The sequence below is a fragment of the Apodemus sylvaticus genome, chromosome 15 (genome assembly GCF_947179515.1).
Source record: "Apodemus sylvaticus chromosome 15, mApoSyl1.1, whole genome shotgun sequence".
Classification (NCBI taxonomy): Eukaryota; Metazoa; Chordata; class Mammalia; order Rodentia; family Muridae; genus Apodemus; species Apodemus sylvaticus.
Genome location: NC_067486.1, coordinates 83951578 through 83978732, shown reverse-complemented (window position 1 = coordinate 83978732; position 27155 = coordinate 83951578). Strand labels below are relative to the sequence as shown.

Genomic DNA, 27155 nt, shown 5'->3' with positions numbered 1-27155 from the left:
CCGCGCAGTGGTTGGCTCTGGAGGCGGGGCTCTAGCAGTGCTGGCGGAAGTAGTGCGCGCGGCGCCCACTGTGAGTCCGCCCGCCGGCGCTGGGCTACCGACTCCTCGCCCAGCTGCCCCTCCTGCTGCCTAGGTTCAGGCCGTCGCCCGCACCATGTCTGGCTATCCCAAAAGCTACAATCCTTTCGACGATGACGTGGAAGGCGAAGACACCCGGCCGGCGCCGTGGAAGGACGCCCGCGACCTGCCGGACGGCCGCGACGCGCCCACTGACAGGCAGCAGTACCTGAGACAGGAGGTGTTGCGCAGGGCCGAGGCTACGGCTGACAGCACCAGCAGGTCCTTGTCCCTCATGTATGAATCGGAGAAGATCGGAGTCGCCTCTTCCGAGGTGAGCCTGGGGCAGAACTGAGCTAAACCGGCCAATCGATGCATTATAAAAAAACGGGATGAGGAAATGTTTACGGTCTTTTGGGATTTTTCTAATTGCCTACCACAAGTTCTTGGATATAGTGTAAAGAATTATGTATCAGGATCACCTGATGTTTACCTTGGGAAGCTTTCTAATCTATTATTCTGCATGGTTAATTCCTCCCTCGATGTCCTGCCCCCATGTCTAGTTAAAAGGTAGACTCCAAATAATGTTTTGTGTGAGGGTCAGAACTGAGAATAAAAATGCCAAAGTGCAGGCCTGTATTGGGGAAGTAGTGTCTGTTTCATTTATATATAACTTGTTGGGCAGAAGCCTCAGGCTGTTCCTCTCTAGTGACCCGGTTAAAGCGTGGACTGTGTGTACTGCAGGTGTCAGGTGGTGCCTGAAGCACTGAAGCAAAGGCAGCCTTGTCCACTTCCTTGACCACTCTTCACCTTCCTAATGGGAATATTTAGTCCCATTGCCTGGACTCCTTCTGCTCAGGAAACCAGATCCTGAAGTGAGTCTAGACTCTACCTTTATAGACCATGTGCTGTAATGAGAGCTCTTTCCATCCATAGAAAATTTAAGCAACTAGGAAGTCTGCTTTGTCTTTAATTACCCTTTTTTTTTTTTAGTATGTACACGTTTGGGGGTATCCCATCAAGTCCCCCAAGGGGGCTCCAAGGGAATCTCTTGGAGCTGGAGATGGGGGCTGCCCAGTGTGGGTGCTGGGAACAGAGCTGGTCTTCTGAAACCTCTTAAGACCTTTTCTTTTTGAGGAGTTTTGGTTTGGTGGACAATCTACCTATGAAGCCCAGGCTGGTCTGGAACTTAGAATTCTTGGGTCTCAATCTTTTGGATACTGGGATTACAGGCATGTACCATCTTCTCCAGCATAGAATAAAGATTATTCCAAGACACAAGATTGCTCCTACGTCTACTAGTAAAACAGTTGTTTTGGAAAAAGAAATTACTGATCCATCAGCTAAGAATAATCTTAAGTATTTTACAGTTTTGAAATATAATAGTTGAAACAAATATTGTCCTCCTCTACCTGTCTCTGCTCTTTGGCAGACTTTCTTCTCTGACCAAGGGACTTTGGCCGATCTGAGGTGCACTGCCTATCTTCTCATATATATAGTCATCTCTGTCGTTTCTGTTGCTGCTGTTTGGGTACTTTACCTTCTCCTACCCTTCCTTGTAGTGGTCTTCCTGACTGCTAATGTATGTTCTGCCTCTAGGAAGTTGTACTTCAGTGTACTGGATTCTTAACTTTCCAGTCCAGATCAATTGGAGTCCTGTGGGTCTTGGTGAACAGGTTACTTTGTATTGAGATAAGTGATAAGTTCTCACAATGTAGCCCAGTGTAATCCAGATTGTCCTCTAACTCAAGATCCTTCTCCTTCGGCCTCCAGCTGCAAACACCAGGCTGTGAACAGTTAGGTCCTCTTTTAGAATTCAAAGCACTCTGACCTGCTGAGCCATCTCTCTAACCCCAAAAGAGAACCTATTTTTTTTTCTTAATAGAATCATTAAGTAATCCTGACTATTCTCCAACTTTATGTAAGCTAGGCTGACCTCAAACTCAGCCTGGGAGTGCTGAGGTTCAAGCCACACACCAAGCACTTTTATTCTTTTTAACTTTAAAGTGAGGTGTTCTTTACATATTGGCATGTATATTATTTGATAGTATTTAAGGTTCTTTCAGAGTTAAATACAATGAGGGGTGACTGGGAGGGGACAAGCTAATGGCTATATTATATTCCATTCCATTTATGTTTATGAAGATGTCTTTTGTTTATGAAGCCAGCCTCCTAATAATGAACATCATAATATTTGCTTTCTATATGAATATCACTGTAGGGTGCTATGGTGACTTGTAGTGTGCATGGCATGGGGAAAGGGGGGAAGGTGAAAAGACCGTGTCTCTCCAGAACTCGCTGGCTCTGGCAGGGTAGACACAGAGAAACTGCTACACGACCCCATATCGCTGGGTGGGTGTCTGGCTGCAAGAAGGCACAGGACCCCAATCTGCAGGTGTGGGGAGGGAGCAGTCCCGAGATCCCTAGGCCTCACAGAGGACAGGGGTGACAGGTTCTCTAGCTCTCGGGCATCACAGGTGGAAGAGCTGAGAACAGGGTGGGGGGGCGGAAGACGTGCTGGGGTGGTTCCCTTGTGGGAAAGTCCTTGGTCCAGTCTGGTGTCTAGAAATGCTCGGAGGCAATCTGTTGGTTTCAGTGCTTTATTGTAGAGAAGTAGAATAAGAGAGGGGAGGTAGAGAGGTAGAAGCCAGCCATGGCCACGTGGAAAGAGGGGGAAGGGAATGGGGAGAAAGGGGGAGCAAGAGACAAGACACAGAGACAGGAGAATAATATGATGACGAGATGACGACAAGAGAATAAAAGAGGAGGGGCCAAGCAGTCCCTTTTATAGTGGGCTGGGCTACCTGGCTGTTGCCAGGTAACTGTGGGGCAGGACAAACCTGGCTGTAGCCAGGTAACTGTGGGGGTGGAGTCTAGCCAGAATATTAGGGACTTGGGGCGCTACCCTATGTGACTGATGCCCACAGGATTATGGAGTTGAGGGCCTCATTGTGGCCTAGTGTCTGGGAGCATGGGCAAACAGACCTTCTGTCCCTTATGGATTAAATCCACTGGGTCGACAGGCTTTAAACCTAGCTCAACCAGAACACAGACTGCCTTACGCGGTCTGACACATCACCAAAGCTACTCCCCTTCCCAGGATACTCTGGCCCTCCTGGAGCAGTATAGCATACTACAATGATCTTTTCTGGAGCCTGGTTTTTCAGTTCAGCAGAGCCCAGCAACCAACAGAATTTCAACAAGCCAGGATTTCGATTGGTGTTGCACCAACACAGTGGAAAGCACTACTCCTCAGAGGCCTACTCATCTTTATATCTTTCCAGTGCCTGTCACTGAAGCCACACTGGGCATTCAGTTTAGAGAGGTCAGAGATACAGATGGCATCCCTCATAACCCAGAGGCGTGGCAAGGCAAACTCCCCGAGTTCTCCCCAGTTCAAGTAACTAAACCCATTGCCATAGATGTACTCTTGTTTTCTAGAAAGCTAGTGGGAGCAGTCTTTCCCAGTGAGGGCTTCCCAAGCAGACCTTCTCCTCCAGAGTTCTTTATGGCGACTCTAGTGCATCCAATTTCTGTTTCTGAATCCACTCCACATCAGGGAAATCTCAGGCTCATAAAGAGCCCAGGAAGCTCACTGTAAGCTTGGCTATCCAAGCTAGAATCTGTTAGTGAGGGTATGTATTACCTTGAGAGAAATAATGAGAAATTTCTTGCTTTCTTTTTTATTTTTTCCTCTCTTTTCCTTTGCAAAATAGAATTTGCCCAGGCTCACCTCCAACTTGTTGATCCTCTTGCATTCAGCTCTGGAGTGCTGGGATCTCATGCTGTGCCACCACACCACACCTTAATAATTTCACACCTAAAATAATTTCAGAGTTCTGAATTTAGTGCACTGACCCCAGATTGACATCCATGTTCTTATCAATTCATAGCTAAGTTTAATTTCAAACTCATTATGAGGCCTGCCTGATGTTCCAGGATGCCTTAGCTGTAAATTGAATTGTGATCTGTGGGACTCTACATCATTTGCTGGATATTTCCTGCTGGGTCTCATGGGTCCTACCTACACCCTTCCCCTCCCCCCCCCCAGACAGGGTTTCTCTGTATAGCCCTGGCTGTCCTGGAACTCACTCTATAGACCAGGCTGGCCTCGAACTCAGAAATCCACCTGCCTCTGCCTCCCAGAATACTGGGATTACAGGCATGTGCCACCACCGCCCGGCTACCTGCACCCTTCTGTACTTGACACAAGTTCACTTCCCTTCAGTTCCATCAGCTGCCTAGACTAGCTGCTCTCTTCAACTCAGGCATTTACCCACCCACCCTTGGGACTCCCTGTTATACTCCTTAAACTGTTATACTGTTAAACTCCTTGAACCCTTGTTGGGGGTTCACTGTGTGTAATGACCTTTTTGTGTTTTTTTTCCCATGAAACTAAGCTCAACGAAGCAAGAATGGTTCTGCCTAACTCAGTTCTCAGCACCACAGTGTTGTTAGTAAATTAGAAATGCAGATTCAATTTGCCCTTACCCAGCGTGGACTTTATGAGCCCTCAAGGTGGAGTTTAGGCTTGGTTAGTCCCCTAGCACTAGAAGAATGCTTGGCAGGGAGTGAGGTTTCCTGAGTGTCTTGGAGAAAGTCCCACCAACTGTTCCATGCTCAGGCAGCAAGACCCTTTGATTCCCGGAATCCTCACAGTACTCCCAGAACATAACCAGTCCATGTGAGAGTCTCCTCACTTCAGGCAATCCGAGCCCTTGCATGGCCATTGTTTCCCTGACTTCCTCTTCCCCTTGCTCTGAGGAGGATTTCACAGAAAAGAGGAATTGAGGAACTTTCTCTGTGGTTCCTTAGCAACCTAAGCATATCCTCTCTCTTCTTTATCCTGTTTAAATTTAGAAAACACTTGGGGGTGCCGGGCGGTGGTAGTGCACGCCTGTAATCCCAGCTCTCTGGGAGACAGAAGCAGGCGGATTTCTGAGTTTGAAGCCAGCCTGGTCTACAGAGTGAGTTCCAGGACAGCCAGTGCTACACAGAGAAACCCTGTCTCAGAAAAAAAAAAAAAACAAATTAAAAAAAAAAAAAAACGAAAACACTTGGGGCTTAATGAAGTTGGGGAGATCATCTGTAATCATCTCATAAATAGTCAACTTGGCCCGTTCTTCAATGGGGACCATTTTGTGTTTTCTTGTCCTCTGTCTCATGTACCTCAGACTGGCCTCCAACTCTGTACCTGAACTCCTGATTCTCTGCCTTCTCCTTCCAGGACATTACAGGCATGTCCCATTGCCCCCCCCCACCCCCCACCCCATTTACAGAGAGCTAGGATTGAGATCCCAACATCATGTGAGCCAGTATCAGGCAAGCACCCTTACCAGCTGAGCCACATTCCTCCCAGCTCACACCCACCCTTTGCCTTATTCTAGCAAATGCAGATGAAAAGGGAAACGGTTAACAGACTTTTCTGAGCTGTGGGAACACACCTCCAAACCAGAGCATTTGAGATCTGCCTTCAAAATCGCTGGGGTACAGAGTCTTGGCCGTCTGTCCTCACAGGAAAGACTGAGGAAGCACTATCAGGTCTCCTCTGTCATGTGCCCTGCCACACCCCCTTTCCTCCTTGGCTGTCCCGAGGTCAGAAGCATAGTCATTTCCTGTCCCTTTTAGGGCAGGGTTTTTAGCCAAAGAAGCTCTTTGCGTTGCTGGTCTCATATTCTCCAGTGAACAGATTCTAGCATATAAAAACTTCCAGAACCCCACTTTAACGCCCAGCCTCATCTGTTGTCCTGTACAAGCCTCCGGAACTGTGGATGTAGCTCAGCCCTAGAGCACTCAGCTGTCGCACATAAGCCCCGAGTCTGAGCTGCAGCGTTGGGAAGTAGCACTGATAATAAAGAGAAGAAAAGGAGGGGGAAAGCTAGGAACGTATGTGTATGCTACAGAAATCATTTATTCAAGAAGTATCGCTCTAGCTTGTTCCACACCAGCCTGTGAAGAGGATATACTTGGAGACTCTGAAGATGAATTTTTCTTTATCCTTTTCCTTCTGAAAACTAGGTCTTGTAAGCTTGTTTGACACAGTACAATTTTTTTTTCTTTTTACTTAAACATTTCTAAGCTAGGAATGGTGGTACATGCCTTCAGTCTCAGCAGAGGCAGGTGGATCTCTATGAATTTGAAGCCAGTATAGGCTAAATAGCAAGTTCTAGACCAGCCAGAGCTATATAGTGAGATCCTGTCTCAAAAAATGCCAGGGCTGGAGATACAGTAAATAGAGTTTAAAGATAAATTCCAATCAGTATTTTGCTTATGTATTAGATCTCTATGCACTGTATTTCTGAATTTCACCCACTAAACAGAACGCAGGTGACACACTGGGTTACAAGTGTTAACACCATGTTAGAAATGGGTCTGGGGTCTCGAGAAAATGACCACACAATCCAAAACACATCAAGGCGAAGGATTTACTTGTGCAGAAGGGTGTGGAGCCATGCCAAGTCAAGCAGGCAAGTCCACCTCAGAGAGGTCCTGGGGTTTTTATTCCTGAGGCAGAGGGATCCTGTGCCCTAGTCTGACTGCTCAGTTTGCTCTCACACTCTTAGGCAGCGGACTAACTCAAGGGCGTACTGACTGTACAAAGTGCAACCTCTGAGAACAGGCTACCATCCTGAGCGTGTACACACTGACTGAAGAAATGCTGACTGGCGGTCACAGGGTTTCAAATGGCAATCTGTCTTATTTAACCCTTTGATAGAAAAGGCAGCACATTTTGTCTACATGTCCCACAGCCTCTAAATAGACTAAAGCCCCCCTTACCTTAACTTGGTGCCTCTACACTTAACTTGACTAGTTTTCTGCGGTTGCTCTAAGTTGGCTCCAGGACTCCTACAAACACCCTGAATGCTCATGTTCCTTACATGAAATGGGATAATATTTCCATCTCATACACATCTCTGATATACTTCTATTTGTTCATTTATTGTTTAAGGCACAGACAGAACAAAGTTTTTAGTCCTCCTAACATCACTCACACATCCTGCTCAAACATTCCTCCCTACCTCTCTCCAGCACCAAGGATTGAACTAAAGGATTTATGTGTGCTAACCAAGTGCTCAAGCGCGGATTGCTGTCTCTGGGCCTTCTCGTATGTTTCAGGGTATCTCGATTACTGATAATACCTAGAGAAGACTAGGGGTGCAGCTTAGTTAGTAGAGTACTTGCCTGACACGCACAAAGCCTTGGTTTGATTCCAGCAATCAAAATAATAACCCAGGCTAATCAGAAGTTTAAGGTTATCCTAGGCTACATAGCAATTTCAAGGCTAGCCTGGGCTGCTTAAGACCCCATATCAAGAGGGAAAAACATGCAGGGCGGTGGCGCACACCTTTAATCCCAGCACTCTGGGAGGCAGAGGCAGGTGGATTTCTGAGTTCGAGGCCAGCCTGGTCTACAGAGTGAGTTCCAGGACAGCCAGGGCTACACAGAGAAACCCTGTCTTGAAAAACAAAAACAAAAACAAAAAAAACAAAAACAAAAAAAGAGGGAAAAACATAATAAATGTAAATCTGTGCATAATTACCATACTGCAATGTTTAGAGTATAATGACAAAAAGTCCGTATGTGTCCTATTGCAGACTATCGGTATCTTCTGTTTACAGCTAGTTGAGTACTCAAATATGGAAGGCTGACTATATAGTTTCACACCTTTCATTCAGATTTCCAGAATATATAATAGGTTGATGTGCTGGCTAGTTTTATGTCAACATGACACAAGCTAAAGTTATGAGAGAGAAAGGAACTCAGTTGAGGAAATGCCTCCAGGAGATCCAGCTGGAAGGCATTTTCTCAATTACTGATCAGTGGAGGAAGGCCCATTGTGGGTGGTGCCATCCCTGGGCCGGTAGTCCTGGTGGGTTCAATAAATAAGCAGACTGAGCAAGCCATGAGACAAAAGCCAGTAAGCAGCACTCCTCAATGGCCTCTACATCAGCTCCTGCCTCCAGCTTCCTGCCCTGTTCCTCCCCTGACTTTCTTTTGGTGATGAAATATAAGCTGAATAAACCCTTTCCTCTCCAACCTGCTTCTATTTTTTTTAAGATTTATTTATTATTATATGTAAGTACACTGTAGCTGTCTTCAGATACACCAGAAGAGGGCATCAGGTCTCATTGCGGGTGGTTGTGAACCACCATGTGGTTTCTGGGATTTGAACTCAGGACCTTCAGAAGAGCAGTCAGTGCTCTTAACCGCTGAGCCATCTCCAGCTCCTCCAACTTGGTTCTTGGTCATGGGGTTTTGTTGCAGCAATAGAAACCCTAACTAAGATAATTGGGGATGTGTGTTTTGTTTGTTTGTTTGTCCTTTAAACAGGGGCTCGCTATGTAGCCCAGGCTGGCGTCAGATTTGAGATTCTCTTGCCTCAGTCTCCTGGGTGATTACAGTCACCCAACCTGGCTTGTAGAGTAGGTATTTAAAAGTTGGTGAGGATTTTGCTTTTAGGTATGAGGGAAGGAAGAGCATCACATAGTTAACGTAGTCACTAAGTCATGGAGGGTGGAGGTGGGAAACATAGGTAGAGGGTTCATAGGAAGGGAGCTGAGGGCTGGAACACAGCTGGAACAGTTGTACACAAACCCCAGCACCTGAGGACATAACTCAATGGGGGAACACTTGTCTAGCATAATGAGGCCCTAAATTACGTGCCTAGCTCTTTATCCTAAAAAATCAATAGGGACTGAATAAGTTTGTCATGCATAAAGGAGGTTATTAATAGTGTAGTGAATGCATATGTGCAGCCTGCACATCAGCCCTAAAGGCATATGGTCCAGGCTGTCCTGGTGGCTGGAGAGCATCACCTTGGACAGATGTGCAGCAGATGGCTGCTGAATGGACACTGGCTGTTCACCAGTGAGCAAGCTGCTCGGCCTCATGAGCTGTACATGCTGTGAGGAGAAGCAAAGTATGTTCAAAGAGGAGGGCTGCTGGGAAAATGGCTTCTCTAAGAAAGTGCTTTAAGTGAGTGGTGCCCCAAGTCAGACAGAGGACTGAGGCACATCAATATCTCCATGGAGAGCCATATGGACAGAAAAGATAGTGTATGTATGAAGGCTGTCTGACAGGTTCATCCTTCTTACAGGTTTTAAAGTGTTAAGTATGGATGCACTGGAATCAGATACTGATCTGGCCCAGAAAGGACACCAGTATGTGAAATAGAATTTCAAGATTTGCCTGGACAAATCTTTAAAGTGCATGCCTTTAATCCCAGCACTCTGGAGGCAGAGACAGGCAAATATTTGTAAGTTCATAGCCAGCCTGGTCTACAGAGTGAGTTCTTGGACAGCCATGGCTGCTCATTGAAACCCTGTCTTGGGGGAGAAAAAAGTTTAATATTTGGCAGACTAGTAAACTTAGGTAGTCCACTGAGAATCTCCATATCCAAATGGGAGGAACACAAGACCACACAAAGGGGCCGTCCAGAGCCTAGGCCTATAAGGATTAAAACTGAAGTGAACTAAGGGGTTCTTCTATCATTAAAAGACCTGGACTCTGACTCTGCCACAGATATCTCTACCTGTCTGAGTGTGGTCCTGTGAGCCCACCCCAGGCAGAAGGAGTCAAGCAGAGAGCAGCAAATAGAGGTAGGATAGCAAAGAGAAGCAAAGGGGACTGTGGTCCTCCTTACAGTGAAGGCTCCAGTCTAGTCAGTCCCATCAAGGGAGACTTTACAAAAAGCATCATGGGACAAGAGACAGGATAGATTGACCTGCACTATGAATTTGGCTTGATGATAAAAAAGATTAAACTACTATTTCATCTTTGTCAAACTGTCATAGTTGTTATCTGCAATTGACTTTTCCTCAGAACATAAATCTACATGAGGACAACCTGTCAAGAAGACTCATGCATACAATTCCAGAGCTCTGGAGGCACGGGCAGGCCAGCCTCGATGACAATGCCAGGACTGTCAAAACTACACAGAGAAATCCTGTCTTGGGAAAGAAAAGGAAAGGAAAGGAGAGGAGAGGAGAGGAGAGGAAACTCACATAAAATGAAACAAAAACAGTGAGGCAAAGGGGTGGGAAAAAACAGGGCCTATGCATTCTATACTCCAACAGATGTACAGAACACGGCAAAACAGGAGACAACAAACACTACAACATCCCACAAACTGACAACTTCTCAGCCCTGGAAGATGATGATGAGACAGTTTCTTAGTTACAGTTTCAATTTCTGTGATAAAACTCTGATTAAAAGCAGCTTGAGAAGGACAGGGCTTATTTCCTCTTACAGCTTCTAAATCCATCCTTGAGGAAGCCAGAGCAGAGCCTGGAGGCCGGCTGTGGAGGCCGGCTGTGGAGGCCGGCCGTGGAGGCAGCTGATTACTGCTGGCTCCCTATTGTTTGGGCAGCCAGCTTTCTTACACATTCTTACACCTGCCTGGGGTTGTACCACCTATAATGCATTGGGCCTTCCCACACCAATCACTAATCAAGAAAATGCCCTGAAGACTTGCCTAAAGGATAGTCTTATGGAGGCAATTTCTCAATTAAGATTTCCTCTTCCTGGGGGCTCGAGAGATGACTCAGCGGTTAAGAGCACTGACTGCTCTTCTGAAGGTCCTGAGTTCAAATCCCAGTAACCACATGGTGGTTCACAACCATCTGTAATGAGATCTGATGCCCTCTTCTGATGTGTCTGAAGACATCTATAGTGTACTTACACATAATAAATAAATCTTTAAAGAAAAAGATTTCCTCTTCCCAGATATGTCGCAGTTTATGTCAACCTAACAAAACAAACCTACACAGATAGCTAAAATGAAAGAACACAAAATTAAGAGTCCTCCTTTTTAAAAGGATCAATGATCAAGGCCCAGCATGGTGGCCTTCCTTTAATCCCAGTACTCAAGAGGTTGAAACAGATGGCTATCTGAAAGTTGAAGACCATCTTGGTCAATATAATGAATTAGTGAATTATATAATGAATTAGTGAATTATATAATGAATTAGTGAATTATATAATGAATTAGTGAATTATATAATGAATTAGTGAATTATATAATGAATTAGTGAATTCCATGCTGGCCAGGGCTACAGAGCAAGCCTGACTCAACAACAAAAAAGACTCAATGGAGGACTCAAGTAAATTCTGTCCTGAACAAGAAAGATATGAAGTCAGATCAAATCAATAACAAAATAAAAACTTATAAATATTAAGGAAAAGTTCAGCAAGGAAGTTGATATACTGAAAACCAAACAAAATGTGGAAATGAAAGAATCAATCAGTGAAAGTGGAAAAAACAAACAAACAAAAAACCAGCATTACCAACAGACCAGCCCAAGCAGAAGACCAAATCTCAGGTGTAACAGGCAACAAAAAAACAGTGAATGTAACCAAAAACTACCAAGAACTCTGGGATTCATTCAAGAAACCAAACCTAAGAGCCATTAAGTAGAAGGAGCTAAGATAAAATCCAATGACGTAAGACTACTTAATGAGTATAGCCAAGAATTTCTCAGACTTAGAAAAACAGATATGCAAACACATAGAACTAAATCATAGACATGGCTAGAGAAGGACTTCCCATGACAGAACAGAGTCAAGATGTCAAAAATATAAAGCAAAAAAATAATACTAAAATCTCTATGGCAAGATGCCTCCTAACACAGAGAAGTAAAAGCATCAAAAACCACCAGGTCTATTGTCAGGCCAAGCAACATGGAATGTGTTGCTTGTAGTTTTAAAAAGCACACTATCATCTTTGTCAGGGACCTCTGCTGTGCTACCAGTGCCCTCCCAGCTCCCTTTTGTTCTACCTGGCTTAGCTCCAGGGTTCAGCCTCCCCAGCTCCAACTGGGCCTCTCTCTACCCTCGTCCGCTCTGGGGGGGGTGCGGGGTCTTACCATCAGCTCCCACCGGAGACCCTTTAATCCATGAGCACAAGACATAGCTCTTTTACTTTACAACTTGACCTTTAGGCACAATTGCTGGGAGCAGAATTCTCCTGCCTGGAAATGTGTGTCCTTGCCAATTGATTATCTCCATCCCATCTTCCACCATAAACTTAGTAACTTGTTCTAATTAGCCCCTGCCAACATTTTTGGCCACCTGCCTGTAGTGGGGAGGTGGGGAGTGGGGACAGGCCCTAGGTCTCCCCAGAGGGCTTATATGATTGTAGCATCCTCCTTCCCTGCACCTCCTTTTTCTCTTGGGACCTGGAAGTCTCACCTGTACCTTCTGCTCAGCAACTGGCTCTCAGCCTTCTTTATTGACAAATCAAGAACCAATTAGGGAACTAGACCTTAGTATCAGAACCTCCCCTTACACCTCACCTTTTCTGTCCAATGAAAACAAAAAAACAAACTCTTCTCCCAGATATAAATTGAACAAAGTAAATTACATAGTATGATATAAATGACATCCAGTTCATCGGAACCCTGCCGAAGGAAAAAACAAAAAAGAAAGAAAATATTACATTAAGTCCCGTAATCTAGGCTCAGAAAGACAAACATCTCACATGTTCTTTCAAGCAAATCATGGTTTCCGCTCTCACTCTCTTGTGCTCATGCTCGGTTGTTTGGCTATTTTGCTGTTTGTTTGGTTTTGAGACAGGGTTTTATAAGTAGTCCAGGATGTCCTAGAACTCACTATGTATACCAAACTCAGGTTGGCCTCAAACTCACAGAGATCTGCTTGTGTCTGCCTCCTGAGTCCTGGGACTGAAGGTATGCACCACCATGCTAGACTGGGGTCCTAATTTCTAACTGTAAAGCATGTCTATAAGATGCCGTAAGTGTGGGTAGAGTCTGTGACACTTGAAAAAGACCCTAAGATGGGAGGGTGCTTTCTGATAGGTGGGGAGGATCCTGGACCATGTGATGTGTACGTGGAAGGAGGAATACAGGGTGTGCAATGATACAGCAGGGACGGAGGAGAGCAGGGGAGCAAACCAAACATATATGTGAGATGGTTTAAGGGGCCAGCAGGCTGATTCAATTTGTACTGTCAACCCTAATAACTTTGATCTAAGTTTGATCCTCAGCACCTACATGGTAAAAGGAGAGAAGTCACCTCCCTCAGGTTGTCCTCTGATCTCCACATGCAACCACCAGCCCTCAGCTAGAATAATAAGTGCATGATTTTTTGAGGCAAAGTCTCTCTATGTAGTCCTGACTGGCCTAGAAGTTTGGGGGAGCTGAAGGGAGGAAATGTTACAAGGAAGTCCATTTACTTGGTAATATTCTAATATTATAGAAAAGGATGGAAGCAGCAGCAGCCCTGAGGGAAACCAGAGAAAGCATCGGCCGGGCCTAGAAGTTACACCAACCCACCTACCTGTCTCTTTCCCCAAAGTGCCCAAGTGCTGGGACTAAAAGCAGGGGCTACCATTCCTGTCTAGACTATTTTTTGAGACTGGGTCTCACCTGGTTCAGGTTTGCCTCAAAGTCACTAACTATATAACATTAAATTAATCCTCTTGCCTGTGCCTCTCAGGTTGTGGGGTCACAGGTGTGTGTGCCCAGGCTTGGTTGATAGAGTAGTAAGGATCCATCCAGCCAGGGTTCTGTGCAAACCGGATAAGCTCGAGCTGCCTTCCCAGCTCCAGACTCAGATATACTATGATTTTGGCAGTAGGGGAAACGACATGATGCTACTGCTTCTTGCCTTCTGCAGGAACTGGTCCGGCAGCGAGGAGTCCTAGAACACACAGAAAAGATGGTAGACAAGATGGATCAAGATTTGAAGATGAGCCAGAAACATATCAACAGCATTAAGAGTGTGTTTGGAGGATTCATCAACTACTTCAAATCCAAACCAGTTGAGCCTCCGCCTGAGCAGAACGGCAGCATCGTGTCCCAGCCCAGCAGCAGGTGCGTGGAGGGAGCGCCTGCATCTGGGTACACAGGACAGGAGAGACGGGCTCTGGGGAGGAGCTAAGGCTTCTAGACCTTGTCATGGCTGTCCTGGAACCCTGCGGGTTACTCATGGGAAGGGTTACTCACCTTCAGAATTGCTAAAGAGAAATCACTCCCCTTATACCCAACTGTTCATTTAATTCATGAAAATTACTCAAGTCTTAGAAAGTTTAATCACTAAAAATGTGACTCTTTTTACAGACTATTTCTTTATCAAGCCATTCCAAAAGCCAGACATAGTGGGGCCTGTGTGTAATCTCAGCTGTTGAAGAGACTAAAGCAGGTAGATAGCAAGTCAAGGCAAATTCAGGCAATTAAGCAAAGCCTCATTTTAGGAAAAAAAAAAGTACTGATAAGCCAGCTGTGCCGGTGCAGCTGTGATCAGAGCAGCTCAGGAAGTTAAGGCAGGAAGACCTAGATCAACGACAGCCATGAGACTCGATATGACTGGGCTGCTGATACGGCTCCCTGGGTAAATGTGCCGGCTTCCAAGCCTGAGGACCTGGATGGAAACGGAGAATAAACTCCCAACAGTGTCTCCTCTGAAATGTAATCCAATGTATCATACATACACAAACATGTAAATATGTAGGCTAGAAATGTGGTATATTAGTAGAAGGCTTGCCTAACATGTGAAGTCCTAGATACCATCCCCACCACCACGCAAAAGTTAATCATATATACAAATGTTACACACATATATGAGTATGTAAAAATCTCCTTTCCATCTTCACTATATGTAACCTAATCTGTCCATTAATTTACACTTTAAAATTACAGATTGTTTACCTCAAAAATTTTGAGCAGATATACAGTGAAATCTTACAAAAGAACCTGGCCCGCTTCAGCACTCCGTGTTCAGTTATAACACAGGGCTGGAGAGATGGCCCAGCAGCCACGGGCGCTTGGTGCTCTTACAGAAGACCAGGGTCCAGTTGCTAGCACCCATGTGGAGGCTCACAACCGTCTGTGACTCCAGTTCCAGGGAATTCAGTCTCCTCTTCTGACACTGAGCACCAAGCACACACGGTACACATACATGCGTGTAGGCAAACATAAAATAATCTCTTCTTAAAAAGGTATAAGACAAAAGAATTGGATATTTGTTAAAGCACTTGACCGCTATTCATCCCTCTGGTCATTTTTGTGTTAGATTGTTTTGTTTTGCATGTGTTTGTGGGATAGGGTAAATGCAAGGCACAACCATGTGCAGGACACTGCAGGAATTCATTCTCTTCTTCCTCCATGTGAGTTGTAGAGATGGAGCTCAGGTTGTTCCAGTTAGTGGCAAGCATTTACCTGCTGAGCTGTCTCTTACAGGCTCTTGTTTTGTTTAATTTTTGAGAAACGGTTACAAGTAACAAGGCTGGTATTAAACTCACCCTTTAGCTGAAGGTAATCTAGAACTCCTGATCCAAATGCTAGGATACGGCCTTGGACCTCCACACAGAGCTTGAAATAGTTTTAATAGTAACCATGGATGTGTGTGTGGGTTGGTTGTAACCATGGATGTAACTCCGTTAGCACGGCGCTTGCCTAGCATTCTGCAAGTGTGGCCTAAATCTCCAGCACCACTTTAACTGGGCATGGGAAAAAGACACATGGGCAGGACCGCTGAGCTAGGCTACTGTTTTCTCTCATTCCTCATTGTCATCTTCCAATGATAGAACACTGGCAACGGAAGGGCTACTGGGACAATGGCAACAAGAACATCTGTCAGGTGGTCTTACAGCCATCTCTGTTTTTCTGAGCTAGTAACTCTGCAGAGCTGCATTTCTTCACAGAAGAATTTCTGAGCAGCCTCAGATCACCGAGAAAGCCTGCTCTAGGCCTTTGGCCAGCTTGTTGCTTCATTCCCAAAGCTGTTCTTGATACAGCACCTGAGGGAGAGATAGGGTTTCTCTGTGTGTCCAGGCTGGGGTGACACTGAAGAATGTGACTAATAAGCCAAAAAGTTATGGTTAAATCATTGTACCTTGTTATCTCACTGTTCTAAGATTACTCCCCTATTCTCTACCTTTCCCTCCTCTTACCTCACTCAGGACCAGTCAGCTTAACGACTGGCTGGTAATAGTTTGTCTGGATAGTCAACATTTTTGTCCCTCTGCACTGCCTGCCTTTGAACGTTTGACCTGGTTTTTCCTATAGAAAGTCTGCCTTGAGGACAGACTGGGCCACAGTTAGGGTCTCCTTCTCATGGTCCTGGACATCCAGTATCATGGTGGTGCACAATAAACTCTTCTTACTTGACTAAGGTTAGTGTAAGTACAGTTGTGTGGCAGTTCCCAGGCTCCAACAGTTAGAAAGATGCCCCTGAGGTTAACAGTATTTGTTGCTTTTGTAAAGGGCCTGGGTCCTGTTCTCAGAACCTATATGGTAGGCAAACATCTTTAACTCCAGTCTAAGGGATTTAGTATCTTCTGGTCTCCATGGGTATCAGGCATACACACTCACATACATGTAGGCAAAAAACACATACACGTAAATTTTAAAAAGTAAAGGTTTGTTTTGTTTTGTTTTGTTTTGAGATGGTTTCTCTGTGTAAACCTAGCTATCCTGGAACTAACCCTGTAGACCAGGCTGGCCTCAAACTCAAGAGATTCACATCTGCCTCCCAAGAGCTGTGATTAAAAGTATTCACCACCATTGCCCTACAAACAAAAGTCTTAAAAGAGCCTATGAGGTAGAGAAGTAGCCGAGGAAAGCACTTGATGTGGCGCTCTGGCCTCCACAGGCATGTGCATTACATCTACATGCCAGCTTACACATGCGCTGACATGGACACATACACCCAAATACATTAATGCTATGTTTTTAAGACAGGATCTCACTATATGAGTCCAGCTGTTCTAGAACTCACTATGTAGAGCAGGCTGGCCTTGAACTCTGCCTCGCAAGTGCTGGGATTAAAGGAATATACCATTAGGTCTGAATAACTTTTAAAAAATATGTTTTAGACTTTTATTTTTAGTTTATGCTCATTTTACCTATGTGTATATCTGTGTACAGTGTGTATGCCTAGTGCCCTGAGAGGCCAAAGTGATGGAGAGTCCCTGGAACTGTAGTCTTAACGGCTGTGAGCCACCATGCAGATGCTGGGAATGGGTCCTGGCTCTCTAAAGAGCAGCCAGTGCTCCTAACCACCGAGTCACCTTTCCAGCCCCATATACATTAATCATTTTTAAAATAATTTCATTTCTTAACCAGGTAATGACAGTGGTGGCTGCACACACCTTTAATTCCAACACTCAGGAGACAGGAGGAGAATCTCTGAGCCAGAGAGCCTGAACTTAATTTCACTTTATAAACAAAATGGAGACCGAACACAAAATGGCTACAGTTATGTTAAAAGAAGCAGGCCTCAACACTAACCTCATGCCTTGGTTTTTGAGATAGGCTCTTTAGCTGACCCTGGAGCTTACCAGTCGGCTGGCTGGGTAGAGCCACTAAGCTGTGGGGATCTCTACTTGTTTATACCCCTCCCTCTCCCCAGAGCTGGGTTGACAGAGACCTGAAACAGTGCACCTGCCTTCTTAGGCCGGCATTAGGTCCCCAGGTGCTCGTGCACACACCACAGACCCGCACTCTCCCCAGTACCATGCCCTGAGCACAAGAAATGAAATCCTTAATCAGACTGACAAGTAAGTCTGTCATGGTGTACACTTATAATCTCAGCTCTTGGGATAGTGAGCTAGATGCTAGTTTGGGTTATAGAGGGAGAGCTGTCTCAAATAGTGACAAAAGGGCTGGAGAGATGGCTCAGCAGTTAAGAACACCAACTGCTCTTCCAGAGGTCCTGAGTTCAAATCCCAGCAACCACATAGAGGCTCACAACCATCTATAATGGGATCTAATGCCCTCTTTTGGGATGTCTGAAAACAGTGACAGTGTGCTCACATCCATAAAATAAATAAATCTTTAAAAAAAAAAACAAACAACAAAAGAGTAGCCAAAGTAGTGGCTCAGTGCAGCTTCCGGCTACTACGTGATGGTTCAGCTTCCAAGAATCGAATCCCTTTTCTGAGCTCTTAGTAGTTTACATACGTATGCACACACACAAAATAACTGTCTCAAATTTTTCTTTTAAATTTATTTTATGTGTATGTATATTTGCCTACATGTATGTGTGAGTGTGTGTGTGTGTGTGTGTGTCCCTGGTGCCTACAGAGGTCAGAAGAAGGCATCTGATCCCCTGGAAGTGGAGTTATAGATGGTTTTAAGACACCATGTAAGTACTGGCAACTGAACTCAGGTCCTCTGCAGCAGTAAAAAGTACTCTTTACCACTGAGGCGTCTCACCAGCCCCACAAAAATAAAGTAACTTACTAAAGCAACCGAAGAGGAAAGGAGATCAGTGAGGCGATAGAGAGATGGGGGAATGCTAGCCAGGCTGCGTGCTGCACGCCAAAGGCAGTGCACACTGCAGTTCAGAAGCTGGGCTCTGGGGCAGTGTTTCAGGGCTAGCCTAGGTTACATAGAACCCTGGGTTTCTTGTGTGTGTGTGTGTGTGTTAGGGGGCATTCTTATTGTTTTGTTTTGTCTTAATCTGTGCCTAGCTGTGTATGTCTGTCACGTGTGTGGATACCCACAACGGTCAGAGTGTCAGCTCCATGGAGCTAGAGTCACAGTGCTTGTAAGCGTCCCAGTGTGGGCTGTTAGAGCTGAATTTGGATCTTCTGGAAGAGTGCTTCTAACCGCCGAGCCGTCTCTCCAGCCCTGAGGCTCTGGGCTTTTTTTTTTTTTTTAAAGACTTAAGTTTCTAAACTGACATTACCTGTCTTTCAGGGCAAGTGGTATGTGTAAAAGCCATTCGTTGCTTATGACTATAAATAAGTGATGGGTTTCTATGTTATGTATATATGTTATCACAATTTTTAAAATGTAGAGCCAGATAAGGTACAAATCTGTAACCCCAGCACTTGGGAGGTACAGGCAGAAAGATCAGGAATTTAGGGTCATCTTCAGCCGCTACATGCTGAGGCTGAGGCCAGATTGGACTACTTTAAAAAAAAAAAAAAGGTAAGGAAAGTAGATAGTGGGTCAGTTTTGAGTAATTTCCTGACTTCCTCAAAGGTGTCCCCTTGCTCATTTCACACACCTGTTATCCGCCCGGCTCTAAGGACTCCTTGTCCTTTGTAAGGCCTTCCTCAGCCCACTGTGTGGCCTACACTGTTCCCAGGATGCCGCAGAGAGGTCAGCAAAGGAAGGGATCATGGAAAGATGGGTGACACTGCTCTGTACACACTGGCACAGAGATGACGCTGCCGTGGGTGTTTCTCCTCTGATGTTTTCTTTTTTTAATTTTAAGATTGAAAGAAGCCATAAATACAAGTAAAGATCAGGAAAGCAAGTACCAAGCCAGCCACCCAAACCTCAGGAGGCTGCACGATGCAGGTGAGTGACGATGTGGATAAGATCACTCTGGGTGCTGTGAAGATGGGTCTCTGGGTTTATTAACCTGAACACCAGTACGGGGACAGCCGCCCCTCTGCAGTGATGGGCAGAGGCTCCAAGCTGAGCCCTGATGTCTAAGCTGAGCAATGACATCAGGGACACGGTGTTCTTGGGGGGCCATGGGCATGTTTCAGCTGGGGCTCCTCCTACCTCGCTGCCTCATAGAGTCTGAATGAGGAACTGTAACCCACTGAACATGAGCCCTCTCCTGGTATAGCTCCGAGAAACTATGAAGCCGGCCGGGTAGACCACAGCTGTGATCCCAGCACAAGGGAAACAGAAACAGGACAGTCAGTGTTTAAGGCTAGCCTCTGCTGCATGTTCTGCTTGTGGGCAGCCTGGGATATATGAGACTCTGCCTCAACAAACAAAACAAGAAGCCCCCCCCCCAAAAAAAAACCAACTAATTATAGGAACAGTGCTTGTTCTAAGTAAAACAGCCCTTAGAGGTGTTTACCTCTACCCAGGGCTCATGAATATGTTAAAGGCAAAAAAATATGCTTGTGTACATAGCTTATTCTGAGGTACCAGGTTGGGTCCATTTTTAATATGTAGGTCTTTCACAGTTGGAAAAGAAGCCAGGCATGATGCCACATGCTCATAGTCCCAGCACTCAGGAAGCTAAGTCAGGAAGAGGATGAGTTTGAGTTTGGGGTCATTCTAAATTACATAACCAGACTCTCAGAAACCAAACAAACAAACAAAAATGCTAGGGTTTTACTCAGTTCTCTGGAGGAAGTGCATCAGAATTTAAGGAACCAGCTTACAATAGTAACAGCAGCAGAATCACACTTGAGAGCTGGGAACCCTGTACTGACTCAGTCCCTGAGGCTGAAGACCTCAGCAGTGAGAGGAGTCCTACAACAGACATTCTTACCAGCAGTTAACCACCAGTGCGCACTGAATCCACGGACTGGGCTTCAGTCATCCCAGTCTGCTGACAGAAGCCTGGAGGTTCTGCAAAGCCTGCTCCCTAGTTGGAAACAAAAGCTTTGGAAATTCTGGTTCTGCTATCAGTGAGGGAGACTGGTAACAGGGCAAAACCATTTTATCACTAGAAGGTGCTGCACAGGGATCTTCCCACATTAGTCAAGGCAATTTGGATAGTTCTTGGGGGACTCAGGTAGTTCTAATTTGTGGCAAGTTGCCATTAAAACCAGCCTTACCAGGCATGTTGGCATATATGAGCATAGAGGCAAGATAGCTAAAGGGTATCTTCCATTACCTAGAAAGTTCAAGGCCAACTTGAGATACATGAGATTCCTAGGTGATGGTAGCTCATGCCTTTAATCCCAGCACTTGAGAGGCATAGGCAGGTGAATCTCTGAGAGTTCAAAGCCAGCCTAGTGTGTAGAGCAAGTTCTAGGACAGCCTAGGCTACACAGAGAAACCCTGTCTCAAAAATAAATAAATAAATAAATAAATAAATAAATAAATAAATAAAATAAGGGCTGGAGAGATGGCTCAGCGGTTAGGAGCACTGACTGCTCTGCCGGGCGGTGGTGGCGCATGCCTGTAATCCCAGTACTTGGGAGGCAGAGGCAGTTGGATTTCTGAGTTCGAGGCCAACCTGGTCTACAGAGTGAGTTCCAGGACAGCCAGGGCTACAGAGAAACCCTGTCTCAAAAAAAAAAAAAAAAAAAATCCAAAAAACCAAAAAAATAAAAAAGAAGAAAAGAGCACTGACTGCTCTTCCAAAGGTCCTGAGTTCAAATCCCAGCAAGCACATGGTGGCTCACAACCATCTGTAATGAGATTTGACACCCTCTTCTGGTGTGTCTGAAAACAGCAACAATGTACATACATATAACAATAAATAAATCTTTGGGCCAGAGTGAGTGGGGTCCTGAGTTTAATTCCCAGCAACCACATGATGGTTCACAACCATCTGTATAGCTACAGTGAATGCATATACATAAAATAAATAAATCTTTAACAAAACAAACCAAAATAAACAAAAAACAGATAATAGACAGACAGAAAGACAGATGAGCTACATGAGACATCTCAAAGGAGACGAAGCTAAGTCTCCAGTCCTCATGTAAATGCCATTCTGTGTCCCTGTAATCCCAGAATTGCAGGGCAGAGGCGGGGAATCCAAGCGGCTGGATGGCTGGTCAGCCAAACAGTGAGCTTCAGACTTTATGAAAGACTGTCTTGGAAACTACAGTGAACTTTGAGTGGTAAAATACCAAGACCAAGGCAACTTTTAAAGAAAGCATTTGATTGAGTTTCTGGCTCCAGAGGGTTAGAGTCCACAGTCGCAGCAGGACCTGTTGAGAGCTCACAGCGTGAACACAGCAGGAGGCAAAGACAGCACTGCTGATGGTAGGAGGCTCATGAGCCCATGCCACGTGCCACACCTCCTCCAAAAGGCCACACCTCCTAACCCTCCTCAAACAGTTTCATCAACTGGGAACCAAGTGTGCAAACCTGAATCTTTGGAGGCCCTTGTCATTCCATCCACCACGATGGAGGACAACAGAGGAAGACTTGGTGTTCTCCGACTTCCGTATGACTGTGCATGCTCACTGCACACATAAGCGCATATACACCACACATGAACACATCAGAGAGACCCGATGGCTATGCATGGTGGACACACCTACAATGCTGGCCTCAGGAGACAGAAGTAGGAGGATTGGTGAAACTTTAAGTACAACCTGGGATACACCCTGAATCCCAGGCTTAGCTGGGAAAACATGGAGAAACGTTGTCTCAGAAAGAGAGAAACAGACAGAGAGACCTGATGAGGGAAGAGTCAGAAGTCAAGACAGACTGATGTAAACACAGTTCATTCTGGAAAGGTACAGATAGAGGGAGAAAGAGAAAACTGAAATGAGCAAGGCCCAAGGAAAGCCCTTTCACATTCATGTCCTGAAGAAGTACTTTGACCCTCCATGCAAAGATACAACTTGAGGGCATTAAAGGTGGCTCTCACTGTGTGGCACATGCTAAAAACTGTGAAAGGAAACGGACGTTCTATAGCGAGATTGGCTTCGGTAGTTAGTGCTGGAGGAAATGCAGTCAGACCCTCTGTAGCACAAGTCCCATATCTTTTAATGCAACAAACTGATGATGTAAGATATTCAGAAAACAAGCAAAAATATCACAGCACAGTATGGTGTCATCCAAGCACTGTAGACCAGGCAGGACGGCAAATGCCACACTGAACTGTACAAGATTTCGATTCTTCCCATTAGTTCCTAAACAACAAAGCAGCCATTTACAAAGCACTTAGTCTGTATTAAATATTGTGTGGTACAGGAATGATTTCATATATGAGAGGTACAATGTTTATTTTATTTTGTTTCTTTTGAGATAGAGTCTCATTTAGCCCAGACTAGTCTCTAATTTATCTTGCTCCATGTCCTAGGATTACAGGCATGCACCACACACATGGTAATTTTTAAACCTGTCTCTGCCAGCTCTGCCAGGTATAGTAGCATGCCCTTTAGTCCCAGTTATTTCAGAAATAGCTTGATCACAGAGTTTGAGGTCAGCTTGTGCAGCATAACAAGGCCCTGTCTGTCTGTCTGTCTGTCTGTCTGTCTGTCTGTCTCTCTCACTCACACACACACACACACACACACACACACAAGGTAAGAAGAATTTGTGGGATACCCCGACAGAAGAGTGCTTGCTTAGCATGCACAAGGCCTGGTTTCAATCCTCAGGATCAAAAAACAAAAAAAACAAAAAAAAATAAAACCAAAAAACTAAAATAACAAAACAGCCTGTCCCTAGAGCTTGCCCATGAGGCTGCGTTTTGCGTTGACAGTTCCTCTGTTATATGCATCTTTTTACATATCTAACCAAGTAACATGTAAGTTGAGGTTGAAGGACCAGCTAGAGCTCAGATCCGTCATCTCCAGCTTGTGAACCTGTCCCATTCCCACTCCTGTTCCTCTGCACAGCCTCAGAGCCTCTCACCTCCTTCCTCCCATTCCCTTAGTCCTTCCCTGGTGTTCCTGGGAAAAGACCCCTAGGGCTCCCAAAAAGAAAGAACGGAGCAGTCATGGAGCAACAACAATTCGGTTTACTGTTCCTCTGATGTTTTTTCAGAACTAGACTCGGTCCCCAAAGGACCCGCTTCTACTATGAATACTGAGGTTTACCCAAAGAACTCGAGCCTTCGAGCTTATCACCAGAAGATCGACAGCAACCTAGGTAAGTTTGGGAGCTGCAACAGCCTCCAGCCAGTTTGTGCTGAGCACAGCAGGAGCACCCAGCACCGCACAGCCCACAGCCCACAGCATGTCCCTCTCACTGCCCCTCTTCTCAGGAATCTGTCCACCTCTCCATTCCTACGTCAGTCCAGCCAAGCCATTCCCACTGCTTACGTGAATCCAGACCTGACCTAGGCATTTCTGGGGCTTAAGTGCATCCAAGACAGAGCCGCACAGCCTTTGCATGTGTACTGAGGATCTGTCACCAGCATGACAGACCTGCCGTCTGCCCTCGGGCTCTCGCCTTTCTCAGCTCACACGCACTGAAGCGCGTCCCCAGAACCAGCCATGCGCCTTGTCTCAGCCTTCTTTCCTGTCCTTACTGTCCTCAGACCCAAGAAGTTTCATGAGGCATGGGTGACTCCTTATTTTACTTTCCAGAAACACAAGGTCACAGGTTTCAAAGACCTCAAGAAACACAGTATACCAGGCTTAGGCCCAGCTAGCTACTGGGATGGCTAAGACAGGAGGGTTGCAAGTTCAAGGCCAACCTAGAAAACCTGTGAGCTCCTGTCTTGAAATGAAAAGTATAAAGAGACCAGGGATATGACTATGTGTCACGGTGCTTCCCTAGCACACGCAGGGCTCTCTGCCTGATTCTCCAGCACCCAGGGGAAATGCCGTATGTACCAGTGACCCTGTAATCTTCTCAAGTGGAGAAAGCAGGGAGGGTTTGTGGCTTCAAGGCCAGCCTGGACTACTTATTGAGTTACAGCCAGAGCTATATATCAAGACTATACTTCAAAAACAAACCAGACTCATTGGTGGCACACGCCTGTAATCCCAGCACTCTGGGAGGCAGAGGCAGGTGGATTTCTGAGTTCAAGGCCAACCTGGTCTACAGAGTGAGTTCCAGGACAGCCAGGGCTACACAGAGAAATCCTGTCTCGAAAAAACCAAAAACCAAACCAAACCAAAACAAAACCCTTAACAGTGGTTGTCTAGAGGGAGGAGATACACAGTGGCCTCTCCCTACATTAACCACATATCACTGTGTAGTAAATATTTCTCTTCACTTCTGCATACTCTGAATGTATGCTAGAAGCCGTGGCACACAGCCTCTTAGGCAGGCCTCCGTAATGCAGAGGCACTGTGACCGACTGTCATTTCCTTCTCGCAGATGAGCTGTCCGTGGGCTTAGGCCGCCTGAAGGACATAGCCTTGGGGATGCAGACAGAAATTGAGGAACAGGACGACATCCTTGACCGACTAACAACCAAAGTGGACAAGTTAGATGTCAATATAAAAAGCACAGAAAAAAAGGTGCGGCAACTCTAGACATGGAGACTGAACTCTGCTTGTCCTGATGAGAAGATGACTCAGGAGGCTCTCTTAATCTCTTATGGCTGTCACTTATTACATAGTATGTAATATAACCCATTTTCAAATGTGGGGCTTTGAATTTTTAGTTTCAGTGGGGAAAATGTGTGTTCCACATTTTGTAAGACCAACACCTCTACAGTTCTGCGAGCTGTCTGCTGAGTTTTAGTCTAACAGGAGTTGTGAACACCTTGAGCCTTTGATTACTATGCTGGAGGGAGAAACAGTACTGCATTTCTGATTTCATGCATGTCTGCAAAGCCATGGGCAGAGTGTCAGAACTACTGCCCTTCACTGGCCCATTTGTTAGGTTTCTCACTCCAAGGAGGCCATACTGTGAATTCAGATGTGAAGGGACCCTGGGTTTGTGGCAGAAGGAAGGGTCCTTTATTTGCCAAGTCTGTGGCCATGCCTGCATACACACTGAGCACATGCTAGCTCTCTCCCTGGAAAGAACCCATGTTCTACACAGAACTGAACTGTGTTGCCTTCATTGTCCCCACCCCATCTTCTATTCTTGTCCTGCACTTTAGCAGAAGGACTCAGAGCAGAACTGTTAGGCATGACACCTGGGCGCCTATGGGAATGGATGCCCCTCTTCCGCCTGTTCGCACCTTGTTCTCTCTGGTGGGGACGTTCTGCACTGGCTCAAAGCCAACTATTTGGTTGGTGTGTGTGCATGGAGAATGATGTAAAACCCTCCACTGAGCCCTCTGCCTCTGGGAACAGAACCAAAGGCCTTGTTGTTTATTTGGTGCCTGGAGTCTCCTCATCCACCTCAGACTCCCATGCATTCTCCATTTCTACAAAGTGCTCCACATAGTTTTGGGACTCAGACTCCACAAATGATACTAACCTTTTGTCTGTCAGATGATTCCATCAACAGGCCCAGAGACTAGACTAGCTAGTATTCACTCACTTCAGTTTCCAAAAGAAAATAGTTAGAAGCATTAATTAAAATTGATTCCTGCAAGAATTTTTCCTTGTGTTGGTACTGTCAATAAATCACTGAAGCCACAGAACACCTGACTATCTTAAAATCAAACTCATATATTTTGAAGAAGGTAAAAGAGACTTTTTTGTTTGTTTGTTTGTTTTGTTTTTTTCAAGACAGGGTTTCTCTGTATAGCCCTGACTGTCCTGGAACTCACTCTGTAGACCAGAAATCCACCTGCCTCTGCCTCCCAGAGTGCTGGGATTACATGTGTGCGCCACCACCGCCTGGCTTAAAAGAGACTTTTTAACTACTGAGATATGTCAAAATCTAAAATGCCAGTGCCTTCTTGCCTTAAACATGGCTTTGTGCCATTGGGGGATCCTTCCTGTAGCATCTGGAGTCTGTGGTATCTTAAAGCAAAGGAAGCAGGGGCTGTGGGTGCAGCTCAGTTATCTGTCCTTCTCTCATGAGGCCTGGGGTTGGTCTCCACCATTGGGGAGAGGATCGGAAAATGGGGTAACAGGATTATTACTGTTCATGTAGCAACATGCTCATACTCTTGTCACAGAATATCCAATCTTCCTGAAAATACAGCAGCCACAGGGAGAAAAGGCCCAGAACTGAAGATCTGACTGAAGTGGACCCCTCTGAGTTCCAGTACAGTCAGGACAATATACTAAGACCAGTCTCAAACAATATAGACAGACCAATCCATATGTATTTCCACTAATTGTTTTTGGGTTTTTCTAAAAAAAAAAACCTTCCATGTTTTATAATAACTGTTCCTCTTCATCAGGCATAGTCTTATAGAAGTTCATCAGTATATCTCAGTCCCAAGAACTTTACCCATGAGAATGCCTTCCGTGGGCATCCGAGTGAATCAGCTGACGTAAGGCAAAGGGACATTTTATGTGACTTTCTTTGTTTTACTGAATTAATGAAGCCAGTCACCCCTTTCCTAGTCTTCCTGTAAACCATTAGAGGTCCTCATCCATTTTGTCCTGTTCTTCAGAATCTGTGGTCCACTGATGTTGTTCCTTGGCCTGCTGGAGACTGGCTGGAGCAGGTGCTACCTTACAAAGCAGGGTCATTTGCGAGAAAGACACGGATAACAAAGGACTTAGGGAAGCTCCAGAGCCAGATCTTCTGACTGACACAGCAGTCACAGCACTCGGGCCAGGGCAGAAGGGTAGCCATGACTTCCAGGTTCAGAGTGAGAGCTTGTCTCAAAAGCATCAGTGGGGGGGGGGGCACAGGAGGGGAAGAAGGAAAGACTGACCC

General features: G+C 45.5%; 1 protein-coding gene across 1 annotated transcript; it reads left to right on the top strand.

Moving 5' to 3' along the window:
• Positions 1-25: 25 nt before the first annotated feature.
• Positions 26-25959, top strand: Snap29 (synaptosome associated protein 29). The gene is made up of 5 exons (XM_052158288.1): positions 26-391; positions 13693-13889; positions 19243-19328; positions 23454-23558; positions 24738-25959. Exons 1-5 carry the CDS (start codon positions 155-157, stop codon positions 24893-24895), a joined length of 783 nt encoding a protein of 260 aa, XP_052014248.1. The 5' UTR covers positions 26-154; the 3' UTR covers positions 24896-25959.
• The last annotated feature ends 1196 nt before the right edge of the window (positions 25960-27155 follow it).

Bases quoted from the DNA above. Each gene is read 5' to 3' on its own strand.
- Snap29 (XM_052158288.1), top strand. From the start codon at position 155: ATGTCTGGCTATCCCAAAAGCTACAATCCTTTCGACGATGACGTGGAA. The intron at 13,890-19,242 runs GTGCGTGGAGGG...TTTAATTTTAAG, and splicing joins GTGTCCCAGCCCAGCAGCAG to ATTGAAAGAAGCCATAAATA. The intron at 23,559-24,737 runs GTAAGTTTGGGA...TCCTTCTCGCAG, and splicing joins GAAGATCGACAGCAACCTAG to ATGAGCTGTCCGTGGGCTTA.